This window comes from Xiphias gladius, chromosome 17 (assembly GCF_016859285.1).
Source record: "Xiphias gladius isolate SHS-SW01 ecotype Sanya breed wild chromosome 17, ASM1685928v1, whole genome shotgun sequence".
NCBI lineage: Eukaryota > Metazoa > Chordata > Actinopteri > Istiophoriformes > Xiphiidae > Xiphias > Xiphias gladius.
The window spans coordinates 17,812,073-17,826,612 of NC_053416.1; the positions used below are offsets into that span (position 1 = coordinate 17,812,073).

Sequence of the window (14,540 nt, forward strand, 5' to 3'; positions counted from 1 at the left end):
ATTGCTGGACTTGTTAGTTTCTAAACTTGTAGTGAATACTTGCTGTTGGCATTGCTGTAAGGCAGTGCAACTTAAATGCAACTCCAGCTCCATGGAGGTTGTATGAAATCCACCTAAAACACAATTTGCCCTGTTCAGTACAAAACTGTGTCATAAACATTTAGAAGGTTTGTTTATGATGTGTAGTGTCTTTCTCAGAAGTGGCCTTACGTAAAACCATCCTTACATTTTCATTGAATAAAAAAGAGTCACACCAGCTCAAGTAAGTGAAAGCAGCCCAAAGCTTGTTAGCAATACTTTAACTTGCTTTGGGATTTATGGTGAGACTTTCACTGAGTTACTGTCTCTTCATAATTGAGTGGAGTTTTAATGTTGCTGTCACCCTGTGTTGCCAAGTCCTTTGTTATACCCTGCCCATTTACAACACTGCTATCTCAAAACGTAAAGCTTGTTATAACTGAAAAGTATGAATCAGATGTGATAGATACAAGCCTCAAACTTAGAAATATCCATGTATAAATGGCTTACCTGTCCTTTACAGTATGATTTATTGGCCTTTATTAAACTTATTATTTATGAGTCCACTTGTTTTGAATCATAATTTAGTGTACTGTCAGTGCACCATTTAGGATAATAGCCTCAACACATGTAGACTCAAGAGTAAGCAATAAGATAAACATATAAAGACACAATCTTCACTAAAACAATAATTTATTTACAGAAACAAATTGAAATCCCTTTCAAAATGAATGAAAGTGAATTATACAGTCCATTCAGCTTTGATGATATCTATCTATTTGGCAAATTGATTAAAAATCTAAAAAAAAAAGTGGGTACTACCTATGCAATAAAATAAATCATGTTGTTCTTTAGGTACCCACCAAAGAAAAATTCAGCCATCTTCCGCCATCTTCTTCATCCTGATTGAGAATCCTGTGTTTCCTCTTCCTCAAGGGTTTAATCATGCTTGAAGAGCCAGTGCTGGTGCTAAACGCTTAATGGTGTGAAAGACTACACCACAAAGAAGCAACCTGATAATCAGGTCATCAGATGTCCTTTTTTTTTTTTTTTTTTTTTTAATTTCTGTTTTGTCTATATGCTGAGCTACTGTGTCAGTGTATGTTAGAAGTGATCGGCACTGAGCTCCCGGTGCCGAAAATGTCCGCAGACTGAAGCTGTTGTCGGAGGAAAGTCACATGCTGACTTTGCCTGCCTACTGTTGCTCCAATATCAGTGCTGCTGTGGACACTTAGCAAGTCAACAGAGAGCGAGTGAACAATATGCACACTTGCTTTTTCTTTTTGAACCTGTGAGTTGTGTTTTTTTGATATCTTCTTTTGAGTTAGGCATTAAAGGAACTCAAGCAGAAAAAAAAACCCACGCCACTAAAACATCCCTAACCCTTTCGGACACAAACTATGTACATATTTACAGTATATACAATACACACCGCCAGGCCAAAGAGAAAAGACTCAGAAGATTCTGTCTTCCCCTTTTTTATATGCGTGCTCCCCCCATATTTTAGTGAACATTTGTTCACAGAGGACCTTCAGATACAGCCACTGTTTGGGCTCCCTATGATCCCAGACAGCAGCAGTGGTCATAGGGTAATGGCTCAAAAACTCAGACAAAGCCAGACATTTTCCTTTAGAAGATGGTGATACATATGAAAAGGCTCAATCTGCTGAAGCACATTATTGGAGATGACATTCTGCGTATCAGTGCAGAGCAGATATACTATTTGTCACAAAAATTAGGTCTTCTTATTGCCGTCCCACGAAGAACACACAGCATGCCCTACAATACATGCAGCCATGCATGCAGCATGTTTCAGTAATGGGCTACATGTACTGTGGGTGAAGCTATAATGACAGTGCATTATTTTAGTGAGCAATAGTTTGGGTCTTGTTTGCATGTTGCGTACATCTTCTATGTTTTGGTAGAAAATGTCATCATAATGTTAAAAGCAATACACACATCATTAAAAAGCAATAAATGCTGTATGTAGTATCATAACATCATTAGGGAGAGAAACATACTGTGGATGCAAATCATAACTCAGTCATTTAAAGAACAATATCATGTGGGTCCCATGGTATTTTTCTAAGAATTATTTGTCATTAAATGTTCAAATTTACTTATTATTTCCAGCTTTGCAGTAGTTTTGTCCCCAATATAGTTTCGATCTATGTTTTTGTAAAAACCATTGGAACAAGTCATTTAAACTCAATTTTGTAGAGCACATATTTGTCTTCAGATACGCTTAACTGAACTGATATGTGAGAACAAAACAGACCTAGCAGTCAAATCAACACAAAAAGGTCTATCGCAGTAATGGATTAAAATGTTAAGAGACACAGTTCTCGAAAAATGTGTGTAATGTTTTAATACATGTATACAACATTGTCAACCTGGGAAGGTTAATAATTAAATCTAATATTAAATAAACATCCAGGTTCTTTGACATATTTTGAACATTTTTGGATGATATGGCTTCATTTGTCAAATGAGTGAATAATCACATTAATGCACTACAAAAGCAAAATCAGAGCTATCGTTGACCTGAGTTCTCAACCCGGACTAACCTATCCAGCATTTTCCAGCTTAAATTACTGTGAGAATGTTTTAATGTATTCGTCCCGTGTTGTTGTACAAGGCTAATGCTTCTAAAGTGAGAACTACATAGACTCGATTATACCTGAGATGAATAGTCAAGCAGTAATAGCTCCCACCCTCAGGGTGTTCATGATAAAATCTTTCCAATATCGCTACAAAGCACAAAGATCAGTACGAATACAAACAGTACATGAAGTACACCAGTATTACTTGTGATACTGTGATCCTTTTTGTAGACACATCCATCATAGTCCCCTCTTGTTAGGCAATTGGTGTCCTCTAGGCTTATACATTTTGGACCTGCGAATCAACCATGGTATGCATATAATACTGAATGTATTTATATTTGGTATAAAAACAACTATGGAACAAATACGGATATTTGCCGCTTTTTGGCTCATTTTTGCATATTGGAGCCAGGGTTTATCATGGCACCGACATGCTAAAACTATGAATGAAGGGAATGATCATTTCTAGACTAAAATAACCTTTCTTGGAGATTATTTCGATTTCAACCCAAAAAGTATGAATTTCCACTTCACTGGTTCAGGGTTTCATTTTGAGCGTAGCTTGTGGATCATTTGAGAATGTAGCACTGTTCACTTTTCATTTAGACATCTCTCTGTGTATTCATTTTTGGGGCTTCAGTGAAAAACATCAGGCTAGCCCATCCTCTTCTGTCGATCCAGGAATTTTTGTCTTCTGTCAACAGGTATTTCATCTAAACAGATACCATGATTGCTCCCCCTGTAATGAAAAATGCAGCTTTTTTATTTACCATAACTGGGACACAGAGCAGAACACAACAGACCATCCATACAAATGGGCCATTTGATTAGATTGCGTTGTGCTGCAATTATCTGAAATTTTATAGTATAAATGTGGTGCAAAGATCAAATCAGGCAAATCACATGTATGCGTATATGGAGGTGTAAAGAAAATATTCTCTTACCCTTGAAGATCTGGAGGAATAGGCAGAGGCTTGTTGAAATCTTCCCTCCCGACTAACCAATATGTGTTCTCAATACCTTTTCCCTAGAAATAAACAACCATTAGCATTCCTTTACTACTACTATGAGGCCAGTGCTACAATAGGTACATGTCTTCTTTGTATATTATGAAAGTGTCTCTCATTTTTTAATTTTATTTACCTTTAACTCTGTCATGCCTCTGACTTGAATTTTGTATCCCAGCTTCAAGTTGTTCAGGACATCAACTGTGCTTTGGTTGACATGGATTCTGTAAGCTATGATGGCAAACACAGAAGAAAATTCTCAACAGTTGCACACTGAAATTGCTTTCATATCAGGTATCCATGTAAAATTTGTATTGGCCTCTGAACTTTCTAAGGTTTTTATATGATTGGCTGTCGTTTTGGTATTACGCCACTTGGTGGCAGTAGACTACCCATCATTAGTTTGCTCCTAATAAGAAAAATGCAGTATAGTCATGCATAAATGCATAATTGTTATTTTAGATATAGTAAATTAGACTGAAACTGCCACTGACCAGCTTAAAGCTGAATGGTTTCATTCACTACATGATGATTTTCTGAGAGCTCCATTAAATTAGGACTTTTATTTTTAAACATAAGTAAAGTGCACTTAGTAGTTAATACTTTAATACTTAAGTTTAGACTTAATTTATACAGCAACCAGAAACAAAACTGTCTTTGACGACATTTACACTGAAACTTCAAATTGGCCTCTAATTCTGCTGATAGTCTTAAAGGATTAGTAAGGACTGCTCACTTAAAGCCCTGTTTAGCCTTAAGCAGCATGCACACAAACTGCCATACACCTGTCCTCTCAACCGCTATGTCAAGTAAAAAAACAAATAAATAAAAGAAAGAGGAGATCTGTTTGTTCTATATAATAAATAATATATGGGACACTCACGCAACCCTGTGGACTCCATTCGAGATGCTGTGTTGACAGTGTCTCCAAACAGACAGTACCGAGGCATTGTAAGACCCACTACTCCTGCTACGACTGGGCCTGCAAAACATAACATGCAGGGGCACACGCACACACACACACACACACACACACACACACACACACACACACACACACACACACACACACACACACACACACACAGGTTGGGGGTGAGGGGCTTTGACCGGGACATCTCTCCTCGGCAACAATATCTTATATCGTAAAACCATTTTGTGTGTTAAATTTGTACATTGTGACATGCGGCTATAGCTCCGAGGACTCAGTTTTAAAATCAGTTTTCGTTTTCCCATGCTTTCTAGTAGACTCATCATCTTAATATTTCAATAAAATTGCACAAATCCCATTCAATACATGAAATTAAAGCTCTGCACTATCACTTCTATGTGCAGAAAGAAATTTATAGAAGGGTGTTAGAAATCCAGAGTATGCGGTGTGTTAATTGGATGACAGCACTCTAAGTGGATAGCGTTTCACTGTTCCAGGAGTAAGTTCCAGACGAGGATAAAAGAGGTAAAAATACCTCCTTGCCTTAGCAGCTTGGGTTCCTCTGACTCAAATTATCTTTTACTCACTCTGAAATGGACTTTGGATGTATTTCACACGATTTCACTCATTTTGTATGTGTAAGGGTATTTATTTTAAGGGTCACATACATGTGACCCTTAAAATAAATACTTATGGTAAAGAATTCTCCATATGCAGCATTACTATTGTATATCATGAAGGTCAGAGCAATTTATCACAGCACAAAAAGGGTGAACATATCGCTCACCAGAGTGCAGGCCAATACGGATCCTGACTTTTAGCTCAGGCATGTGTCTCATCTTGAAGGTCCCAATGCAGTGGAGGATGTCAAGAGACATGTTGGCCATCTCAGCTGCGTGACGGTTGCCGTTCCTGTTGGGGACTCCTGAGGCTACCATGTATGCATCTCCGATAGTTTCCACCTAAATAACATGAAAATATGAGTTGAACACGCACACATATATAATCTGGTGTTCCTCTCGCAACATTCTTTATAAAAGGATAATACTTCAAAGTAACTCAAAGGAATTCCCTTAATTAATAGTGTACATAACACATATATAGAAATGAGGTAGGAAATATGTTGGTGGTATGTATTTGGATCAGATTCAGGAGCAACAGAAGCGAAGAAATGTTTTGTTAACATCAACAATATAGAGAATCCAAGATCTATTTTTGTGGACATTTTGACAGGAAATATAAAAAAAATACAAAACTTTTTAATGAGATTTTTGTTTAAAAAAAATGAATAAAAACTTTATTTATAAAATGAACAAATCAAATAAGAAAAAAATCATTATTTTCATTGTCAGTATAAAAACATATTTAAGTCCAGGTTATTTCTATTAAATGCCGATGGAGGAGTTCATCTAAATATGTTAGAAATGTGTCCGTCATTATATTTAAAAATATAGAAAACAAACAAAACAAAAAAAACCAACAAAAACTATAAGTGTGCTACAAGTGAAACTGAATAAAAACAAAATAATAAAAATCTAAGCATTAATAATAGATACTGCACATTGATAGATGCAAGTTCCCCAACACTCACCTTGTAGACATCATGCAGCCCAATGATAGCATCAAAGAGTGTGTAGAGGTCATTGAGTAAGTCGACCACCTCGATGGGCTCACTGAGAGCTGAGATGGTGGTGAAGCCAACAATGTCGCTGAAGTACAGAGTGACGTCGCTGAAATGCTCGGGTTTGACGGGCTTGCCTGTCTTCAGCGCCTGGGCCACAGACCTTGAAGGAGGAGGACGGTAAGTGGAAGACACTCAAAGAGACTGCTGAAAGTAATTTTACACTGTCATGGATTTCATTTTCCAGCACACACAGACTTTTACAGATATTCAGCTGCTGCCCCTTTGATGATTTCAAGATTTCCTCCCAAACTGTTATTATTGAAAACGGGCAAAGTGACGTCTCTAAAAACATGACTGAAAAAACATAGTACAATGTGTGGAAACTGTGCAGTGACAGCGTGGTGTAGCTCTCTCCTCGCAATATGCAGTTAACGCTTAAATACAGGAAAGCCACTTCTCTTTGGCGCATCACTTACTTGAAATGTCAGAATTCATTTTTTTCTCAAGATTCAATAAGATAATAATTGCTATGAAAAGCACAGTTAAGTTTGTTTAGGTTTCCTTGTTTTGACTTGTAGATAGAAGAAAATTCTGATAATGGCATCCAGAGATAAGAAACATTTTTGGCGATCAGTCGCACTACAAATTGTAAAAGGACAGTAAAGGTAGTGGCTGACCTGCTGCACAAACTGACCACACTGAGACACATCATGTAGTATTGTAAATTTGTATTTTTATGGAAGGCTTGATGATATAAATGAACTCATTACCGATTCCTTATAAAATAACACATTCCGATAAAAATGGACTGTGACAGATTTCAGTGACTGAATATAATCTAATAGCAGGACACAGTTGATTAATTTTATCGAGTGGTTAATACTGAGTGTTGCATTTGAGATTAAACATCACTTACTGCATATTCAGTTATTTTGTGTTTTGTGTGAAGAAGAACAATAATTGGTGTGAGAAAGCAAAATCTAAAGATGGTTTTAATGTTGGTGATTGCTTTAGACAGGTCTCTGATCACCATCCTCAATGCTGGCTGATGCAGCTAATATTGCCACGTTTCCTGGACGCAGCAGAAATACCACCTTATTCTGGTGGACAAACCTGAGATACAGAGAAAGACCGTGACTGTTAAATAGTTGCACCATCTTCTCCATGTTGCCTGAGAATTAGTGTTATATCTCTACAGAATACTTGAGACCTCAACAGGCCTGAGTCTGTCCCAGTTTAAGTTCTGATTCTGTTTTTTGATCAGTTAAGTATCACATTACTATTGTAATCATGTTGATGCTATACAGGCCTCTAGACGCTAGTGCTTCACATCGACCTCAGCAGCTGTGCTGTGTGTGCAGTAAAGTGAAATATGACGTAGAGCATGACACCACAGTTTTATGTTGTCTTTCACGTGTCAGTGAAAGTTGCTGGTCACTCACTTGGGCAACATCTGAGCCACTAGCTTGTCAGTCTTCTGTCTCTCCACCTCCAGCTCCTCTGTCCTCTCTCTGATCAGATCCTCCAGGTTGGAGGAGTACTGTTCCAACATCCGCAGCATAGAATCGATGATGTTGGTCTTCTTTCCCTTGGTGATGCTCTTGAACTGTAGGTTGAGAAAGGGAGGGAAGAGGAACGTCATCTCCAGCTTGCTACTTTTGTACAGAGCAACATACAGCATAAGAAGGAGTAGAGCTGTATCAGCATGTGTTTTCAGTGTTTTTACCTGTTTGAAGATCTCCTCAAAGGTCGGCCTCTTCTCTGGCTCTTCGCTCCAGGCCTGTTTCATAATCTGTATCACATCCAGTGGGGCCTCATCCACTGACACGACGGGCCGACACAAAGGAGGAGGCTCTTTGACCTTGTTGATAATCTCTGGCAACACATCATCACAGACAAGAACACAGAGATATTGGGCACACACAGAAATGCTCAAAAACAGTCAGATTTTGTGCAGCCAGTTTTCTCATTTAGCTGTGAATGTCACTGCTTATAAAAAAAAACAGACGTGTTGTAGCATTTTCTTTCTTTTCAACAATTCTAATTCTAATTTGTCATTTTATTTTCAACTCAGTGTGAACAGTTCTCTTGTGGAGGACATAAAGGACGGGATGAACATTTCAAAAAGCTCCTACACAGATTTGCCAAAAAAGATTTAAAATGTGAATAAGCCTTTTGCACATGTCTCCAATACCCTCTACTATTTCATTGTTTCTTTTCATGTCACCATCCTTTGGGGTTACTGATGCATCACTCACCCTTGGGAGGCATGTCCAGCATGCAGAAAGGTCCAGAGCGACAGATGACCTCCTGCACGACAATGGCAAAGCTGTAGACGTCTCCTTGGAAAGTTCCCTTCCTCCTCTGACTAGAACTTCGCAGCAGCTCAGGAGCCGTCCATAGCAGATCTTTTTATTGAAAGGAAAACACACAACTATTAATAAAAAAGAAAATTGATATTTGCACAAGCAAACTCACTCTATTAGTGTGTGGATACACATAAACTCACCCTCTGGCTTTTCCACATCAGTGTAAATTTTTTGGGCAATCATAATTTCATTGAACCCATAATCTGTCACTTTCAACACAAAGCGGCCATCTACCACACAGTTACGGGATTTGAGCCGTCCATGGATGACGTCACGATTATGCAGGTATTTCATTCCCTGATGAAAGTTTGTAGAAAATTTGTGAGATTAAAAAACAAAACAAAAAAAAACAGTAAAGTGGGAAATGAAACATGAGTAGGTCCTTTTGTCTCACTTACCCGGATCAGATCCATTAACAGGGAAGACTTGAACATCCAGTCAAGACGCACATCCTCGTTGCTGAGCAAATCCTCCAAACTGCCCCTGGAACAGTGCTCAGTCACAACACCAAAGATCCCAGAGTCCAAGAACAGTCCCAGGAACAGATTGAGGTTCTCATGCCTCATGTCCCTGAGCTGAGGGGAAGACAGTGCAAACATCTAAACTGGGAACTCTCAAGTTTATTTCTCGGATGTAACTTCATTTTGCGGACAGTGCAGCCAATATTTTTGCAACATCTGTTTCTTTCATTTCCAATTCAGACAACCACTTATTTTTTGTTATCTACAGGATTTACAAATTTGAGTTCAGAGATACAGTATATCACAGCATAATTACAAATCCAGACTAGCGTGTATTTTATGGTTCCTGGCAATGGAGTGTGCTAATAATGAGTGACATGCCTTTGACTAGGAAAGAAAGAAAAACCTATGAATACAGAAACTCACTAGTGCTTTCTTCCCATTCCATCACACATTCACTTACGTTGACAAAGATATACTCAGTGCTGCTGTTGACACCTGATACTGATCCACAGGGACATTTCTTCAACCAAATCCAGTCACCCTGGAAGGTAAACCAAACGGCACAGTCTTTGTGAAGCCACTAACATCCAAAGGCGTGGGCTCCATAATGGTAAACAGGAGTTTAGTGAATGTGTCATGTCAGACTCGCCTCACCTCAAACACAGCAACATTCGAGCTGTCTGGTGTTGAGGCCAAGTAGCTGCGACCTGACACAGAGTGGTGAGGCGTCTTCATATCCAGCTGGCTTCTCAGGATACTTTCATCATTGAGCTTCTGCTCTCACAAACAGGTCAAAGAGGACGGGTCAGCTTAGAGTAGATCATCTTTTACAGGTAAACAGCTTTCATGCATCACATACTTGCAAAGTATTGCATGCACAGCAGAGAGAAGCAAACTACAGCAAAATGCGGTCAGTACTGTAAGAGATTCAGCACAGAACTCACCCTTTTGCTGATTTGAGTGTTGATGAAGACCAGGTCATCCAGGGTCAGAACTACCTTTGTTGACCCACTGTTACCACCATCCCCAATGTTGAACCCAATCCTGCCGGTTCTCCTAAACAATCATAGTGTCTTCTAGAAATCACACAAGACTGCACTGGATGATATATCAAACTTTGATATTCTGGTGTACATACCTGAAACGAAGGAAGATGTTGACTCCGCAACCAGCCAATGAAATGAACACAAGGAAAAGAAAGAGCAAAGTGACTGAATCCAGGCCTTTGGGAAGAGAAAAAGAGAAGAAAAACACAAATATAGATAGTTTGAATGCACTGAATTCAGTAATGTACATTATATGAGCATATAGATACATTTCTTTTGATGATAGTACTAATGCACTCACCTCCAGTACAGGCAAAATAGGGGCTAAACCAGCAGCCTGAGTCTCTGTAGGGCGTACTGCCTGCAAAATGGATCGAACGACCAAGGTACCTCAAGCCCCCGGTCCTGCCATCTGTATGAGCAGCCTCAAGAAGGTGAGTGGAGTAGAGAGAGCTGCCTATGCCACTGTAGTCCAGCACCACATAGCGAGCCTGCATTCCTTCACCTTCCCTGCTGGCCCTCAAGGGCTGATTAAAGCCTCCAAATTCAAAGCCGCCCTCACTGTCGCCCAGGATCTCACCTGTTACCCAGCGGCCCCCATTGTTTCGCACCTGCTCAACAGCCATTGCTATGTAATACATCATGTTGTAGATGGTTCCAAAGAATGGAGAAACCTAACAGAGGAGACAGAGAGGTAACAATTTTGATTATTAAAATTTAAATGCTTCTATAAGTGTCTTTGTACCCTCATTTTCTATTATGACATAATAATATCAATACACAGAAGAAAGTCTTACCTCCTGTGGTGGAATGCTGCTGCGGATTTCATAGCTGTCCTGAGCATCTTTGAAGGCCTCATAGAAATTGCGTTCTCCAGAGTCCATAGTGATGGTGAGGACCCCATCATAGGCTTTCCGCAGCTTGGTGTCATTGCCAAGAGAATAGTAGAATGCATCTTTGTAGGGTAGTGAGTATAGGAGGGTGTCGTAGGGAATGAACACATAGCCACGGTCGATCATACGCATGGCTAGTGCTGTAGTCAGAAGTTGGTACTGGGCTTGGCCACCGATCAGGACAGAAGGCATGCACATGATGACCACTGTGGAGAGAAGAGGGTTTAAAAACTAACTTATATGCATGATTCACATGGAATAGAGCAGTGTGGAGTCTCTCTTAATCTTGTTAGACATTACCATCTCTACATGTGCGACCCACCTCTGACCCGGTCTGCTTCTCGCACTTGAGTCAGGGCTCTGCGAGGCCCATCCTTGTCGCTCTCCATAGTTACTACAGGGTTGACAGGCAGGCCGAGGGCCCTCAGTGAAGAGGCCAGCTCATGTCCTGTGGCTTCCCACACATCTGTCTCTTCTGAGATTATGGCCACATGGGCCCACCGGAAGAATCTCAACACACTGAAAAGTACACGGGAGGAAAGTGGCAGCGGCCTCAAGAAAGTAGGGTACATCCCTCCTTTATTCATGTTGGGTTCGAGGCAACCCCAGGAAAGAATCCCAACATCCCACTCTTTTGCGTACAAAGCTGCTGAAGAGCAGTATCCTGGGTTGGCAGGGCCCAGGAAAGCAGCACCATAACCTTCCAGCTCAGCAAAGCGAGCAAGGGCACGGGATGACTTGCAGTCCTCGTTGATCAGTGTGTAGTCATACCAGTAGCCTTTGTTTAGGTAGGGATCCTTGTTTATGCGGGCCGTGGCAAGACGGGCCGCCAAGTCAGGTAGGGCTTTAGAGTATAAGAGATCACATGTCCAGGGTCCAACCAGGGCCACCTTGAAAGTGGTTGCCCAGGCTTGACAGGGCAGAAATGAGACCATGAGTAAGGACAGAAGAAACCAGTTCCCCAACCAGCTCCTGGAACATTGCACAGGGGATGATGGCAACTGTGATTTCGATGACAGTGTTGATGATGCTGATAATGCTTCAAACAGGCTATACCCACTGCAACTGTTTGTAACTACTGTCTTTATATCTCTTTTTATCTTGACTTTTATTGAGTCGTGCTGCCATCGTGGGTGGTAGGACAGGTTGTGCAGAAAGCGAGGGTTTTTGTGACTTGCCATTTTCTCACAAAGCTAGTCTGCTGCTTTAGTCACAGAAGAGGAGTTGAGAGTTTATAGTGATTAGTGGGACAGTGAGTGTGTCTTTGGGATGGGGTTGTCTCCCTTGGGATTCAGCAGGCCTCTAGTCCAAAGATGGACAGGCGACGACACGACCCCAAGTCATCACTGCCCCCAGAAAATAAGAAAAAAAGGTGGAATGAATTAGAAAATTTGCAGCATGACAATACAATGTGATGTGTATTTGCTTCCTTAGTTCTGAGACAAACAAGAAAATCTCAGGGCTTAAACAGTTTCCAGGATACAGACGTGATCTCTGACCTCAACTTACATCTTACTGAGCTGTTTTGTTTAACATAATGTGATTCTGAGTCTTATCAGCATCCATCTGTCTCACAGAGGACATGGTGCCCAGAGTGCCAGTGCTGTTCCTAGGAGAATTAATGGAATGTGTGTAGCAAGCTGATTTGTTCTGTCTGTCGGGCCAATGGAGTATAAAATCAAGTGCCAGGTAACGTGGGGGCCAAATCTGACCTTGATGTCTCTATTTGGTCTTGGTATCTCTTTTCCCTTCTAAACTCAATCTCTTGAGATCTTCTGGCTATCCATTTTCTTGATTATTCCTGGATTACTCCAGCCACCCCTCAGATTCTTGAAACCTGCATCTAAATTTGTATCAGCTTCCAGAAATATCTCAAAATATCTAAAGATTAAATGAGCTTTTTGTCAAACACATAAGATTAGGGTTTCAGCCAATATTTCCTAAATTCTAAATTGTACCTAATATGGCTTCTGACTCTTAACACAAAACTTCATGAGTCAACGATTCCATGATCTAACCCCTGGCAATTCACAGGATTTTTATGTTTTGAAAACCTACTTTTAAAATCCTGTTTGTAACATACTGTATCATCAAACACACTCATGATAAATGCGCTTTTTAAAAATGGCTGCCCATGTCCAAAGTATTGATGCTGACACCTGAGCAAAAGGCCTGACCAACCCGACAGTGGTAAAGGATAAACTTTAGTTGCATCTATCGCGAAAATTCAGAGCATTGCACAATTAAACTTGGTGGAAATAAAAAATGTTCCACCATTACAATATTGGTTTATGAAGACAAAATAAAAACTTAAGCCTAAGACTAAAAATACTGGAGGTATTACATCTGATGAAAATTTGAGTACAAAAAAAGTTAAATCTTTGTTTTTGCACATCTTTATCAATATTAGTAATTTAATTTTACCAGGAATATTTTTTTGAAAGTCTGTATCGTGAATCAAATTAAATTAGGCCTGTTCTGGGTGAAAACGTACATGAAAACAACCTCTGGCTTTCAAGGGTTCAGAAAATACATTTTTACAACACACAATACCACCGAGCCTTATTCATTTCTTTGTCTTCAAGCTGAAATGCAGCAAGTGAGCAGCAGCCAGAAAGCCTCCCCAACTGGCTAATACTGACACTGGCTTATCAGTTGCTAATAGGTTAAGAGAAGCACTGACTGAAAATATTCTTGCCCTGTTCTAAAGTGCTACTGAAAATAAAAAAGTAGGCCAAATTATGTTAATCCTTCAACACCCTCTTTACTTTTCATATATAGAACAAAGGTTTCTAAGTCTTCAGCAAATATGCAAAGCAATGAACCAGTCTGTGGTGTTGCAACAGCTTCACCTTTACAGAAGTAGCTCTGCTGCAAACAAATCTGAGCAATGCTACATTGATGAATGAGCTGCTGACATTAACAAAACCACTCCTACATTAGCCTTAAGAAATAAAATAATCAAATAAAACAAATGAATAAGAAACAAGTCTGACCTGAAGCAGTTTTTCTACATAGGAGCCATGTCAGTGTTGCCTGTTGTTGAACAGCACCATCCAAACATCCAAACTCTAGGTGGATTAAGTATACATAAGTATACAGCAGGAGCAGTTATCTTTGGATTTTTATTGTGAAAAAATACCATAGGTAATCCAAATAGCATGAAAAGCTGAAAAAATAAAATAAAATCAAATTATCTCCTCTTGCATCCAAGTTCCTTGACAATTCCAAAAATAATAAATGTCCGCATTTCCAGTAGATTAGTCTTGCTTTCGTTCTTGCTGTCCCTGGCTGGGACCCACCCCAAACCACAGAGCAACAGGAGGGTGTGAGACAAGAGGTGCAACCTTGATCTAGAGTTTGGATTGGTAAAAAATAGATATGGCAGAGAGCAGGTAAAAGAAAGGGGAAATAGGGAAGGACTGGCAAGCTTTGACTTCTCAGCCCTCTTTAGCTTTTAATCCATACTAGTGTGGGAAGAGTGTGTGTGGAGGGAGGGCTGGAGGAGATGAACAAGAAGGTGAAAGTAGAGGCGTATTTGCCCGGTATCCTTTACACAGTGTATAAACTGAGGTGCTGATG

The 14,540-nt window shown here is 39.9% G+C and overlaps 1 protein-coding gene across 1 annotated transcript; it reads right to left on the bottom strand.

Moving 5' to 3' along the window:
- Positions 1-3,278: 3,278 nt before the first annotated feature.
- On the bottom strand, positions 3,279-12,139 carry gucy2d (guanylate cyclase 2D, retinal). The gene is made up of 18 exons (XM_040150652.1): positions 11,281-12,139; positions 10,863-11,164; positions 10,367-10,739; positions 10,158-10,242; positions 9,964-10,075; positions 9,674-9,793; positions 9,480-9,560; positions 8,954-9,130; positions 8,696-8,852; positions 8,445-8,594; positions 7,913-8,061; positions 7,629-7,792; positions 6,154-6,346; positions 5,350-5,524; positions 4,515-4,613; positions 3,768-3,862; positions 3,569-3,651; positions 3,279-3,363 (listed from the first exon to the last, which is right to left on the bottom strand). The coding sequence occupies exons 1-18, from the start codon at positions 12,137-12,139 to the stop codon at positions 3,279-3,281; spliced, it is 3,459 nt and encodes a 1,152-aa protein (XP_040006586.1).
- Positions 12,140-14,540: the final 2,401 nt, after the last annotated feature.

What these genes read in the sequence shown, in the direction of transcription:
- gucy2d (XM_040150652.1), bottom strand. Translation starts at nt 12,139, where the DNA reads ATGGCAAGTCACAAAAACCCTCGCTTTCTGCACAACCTGTCCTACCAC. An exon ending in TGTTAATGGATCTGATCCGG is followed by an intron (nt 8,853 to 8,953) that starts GTAAGTGAGACA and finishes AACTTTCATCAG; the next exon opens with GGAATGAAATACCTGCATAA. An exon ending in GGCTGCATGATGTCTACAAG is followed by an intron (nt 5,525 to 6,153) that starts GTGAGTGTTGGG and finishes CATGTTATTTAG; the next exon opens with GTGGAAACTATCGGAGATGC.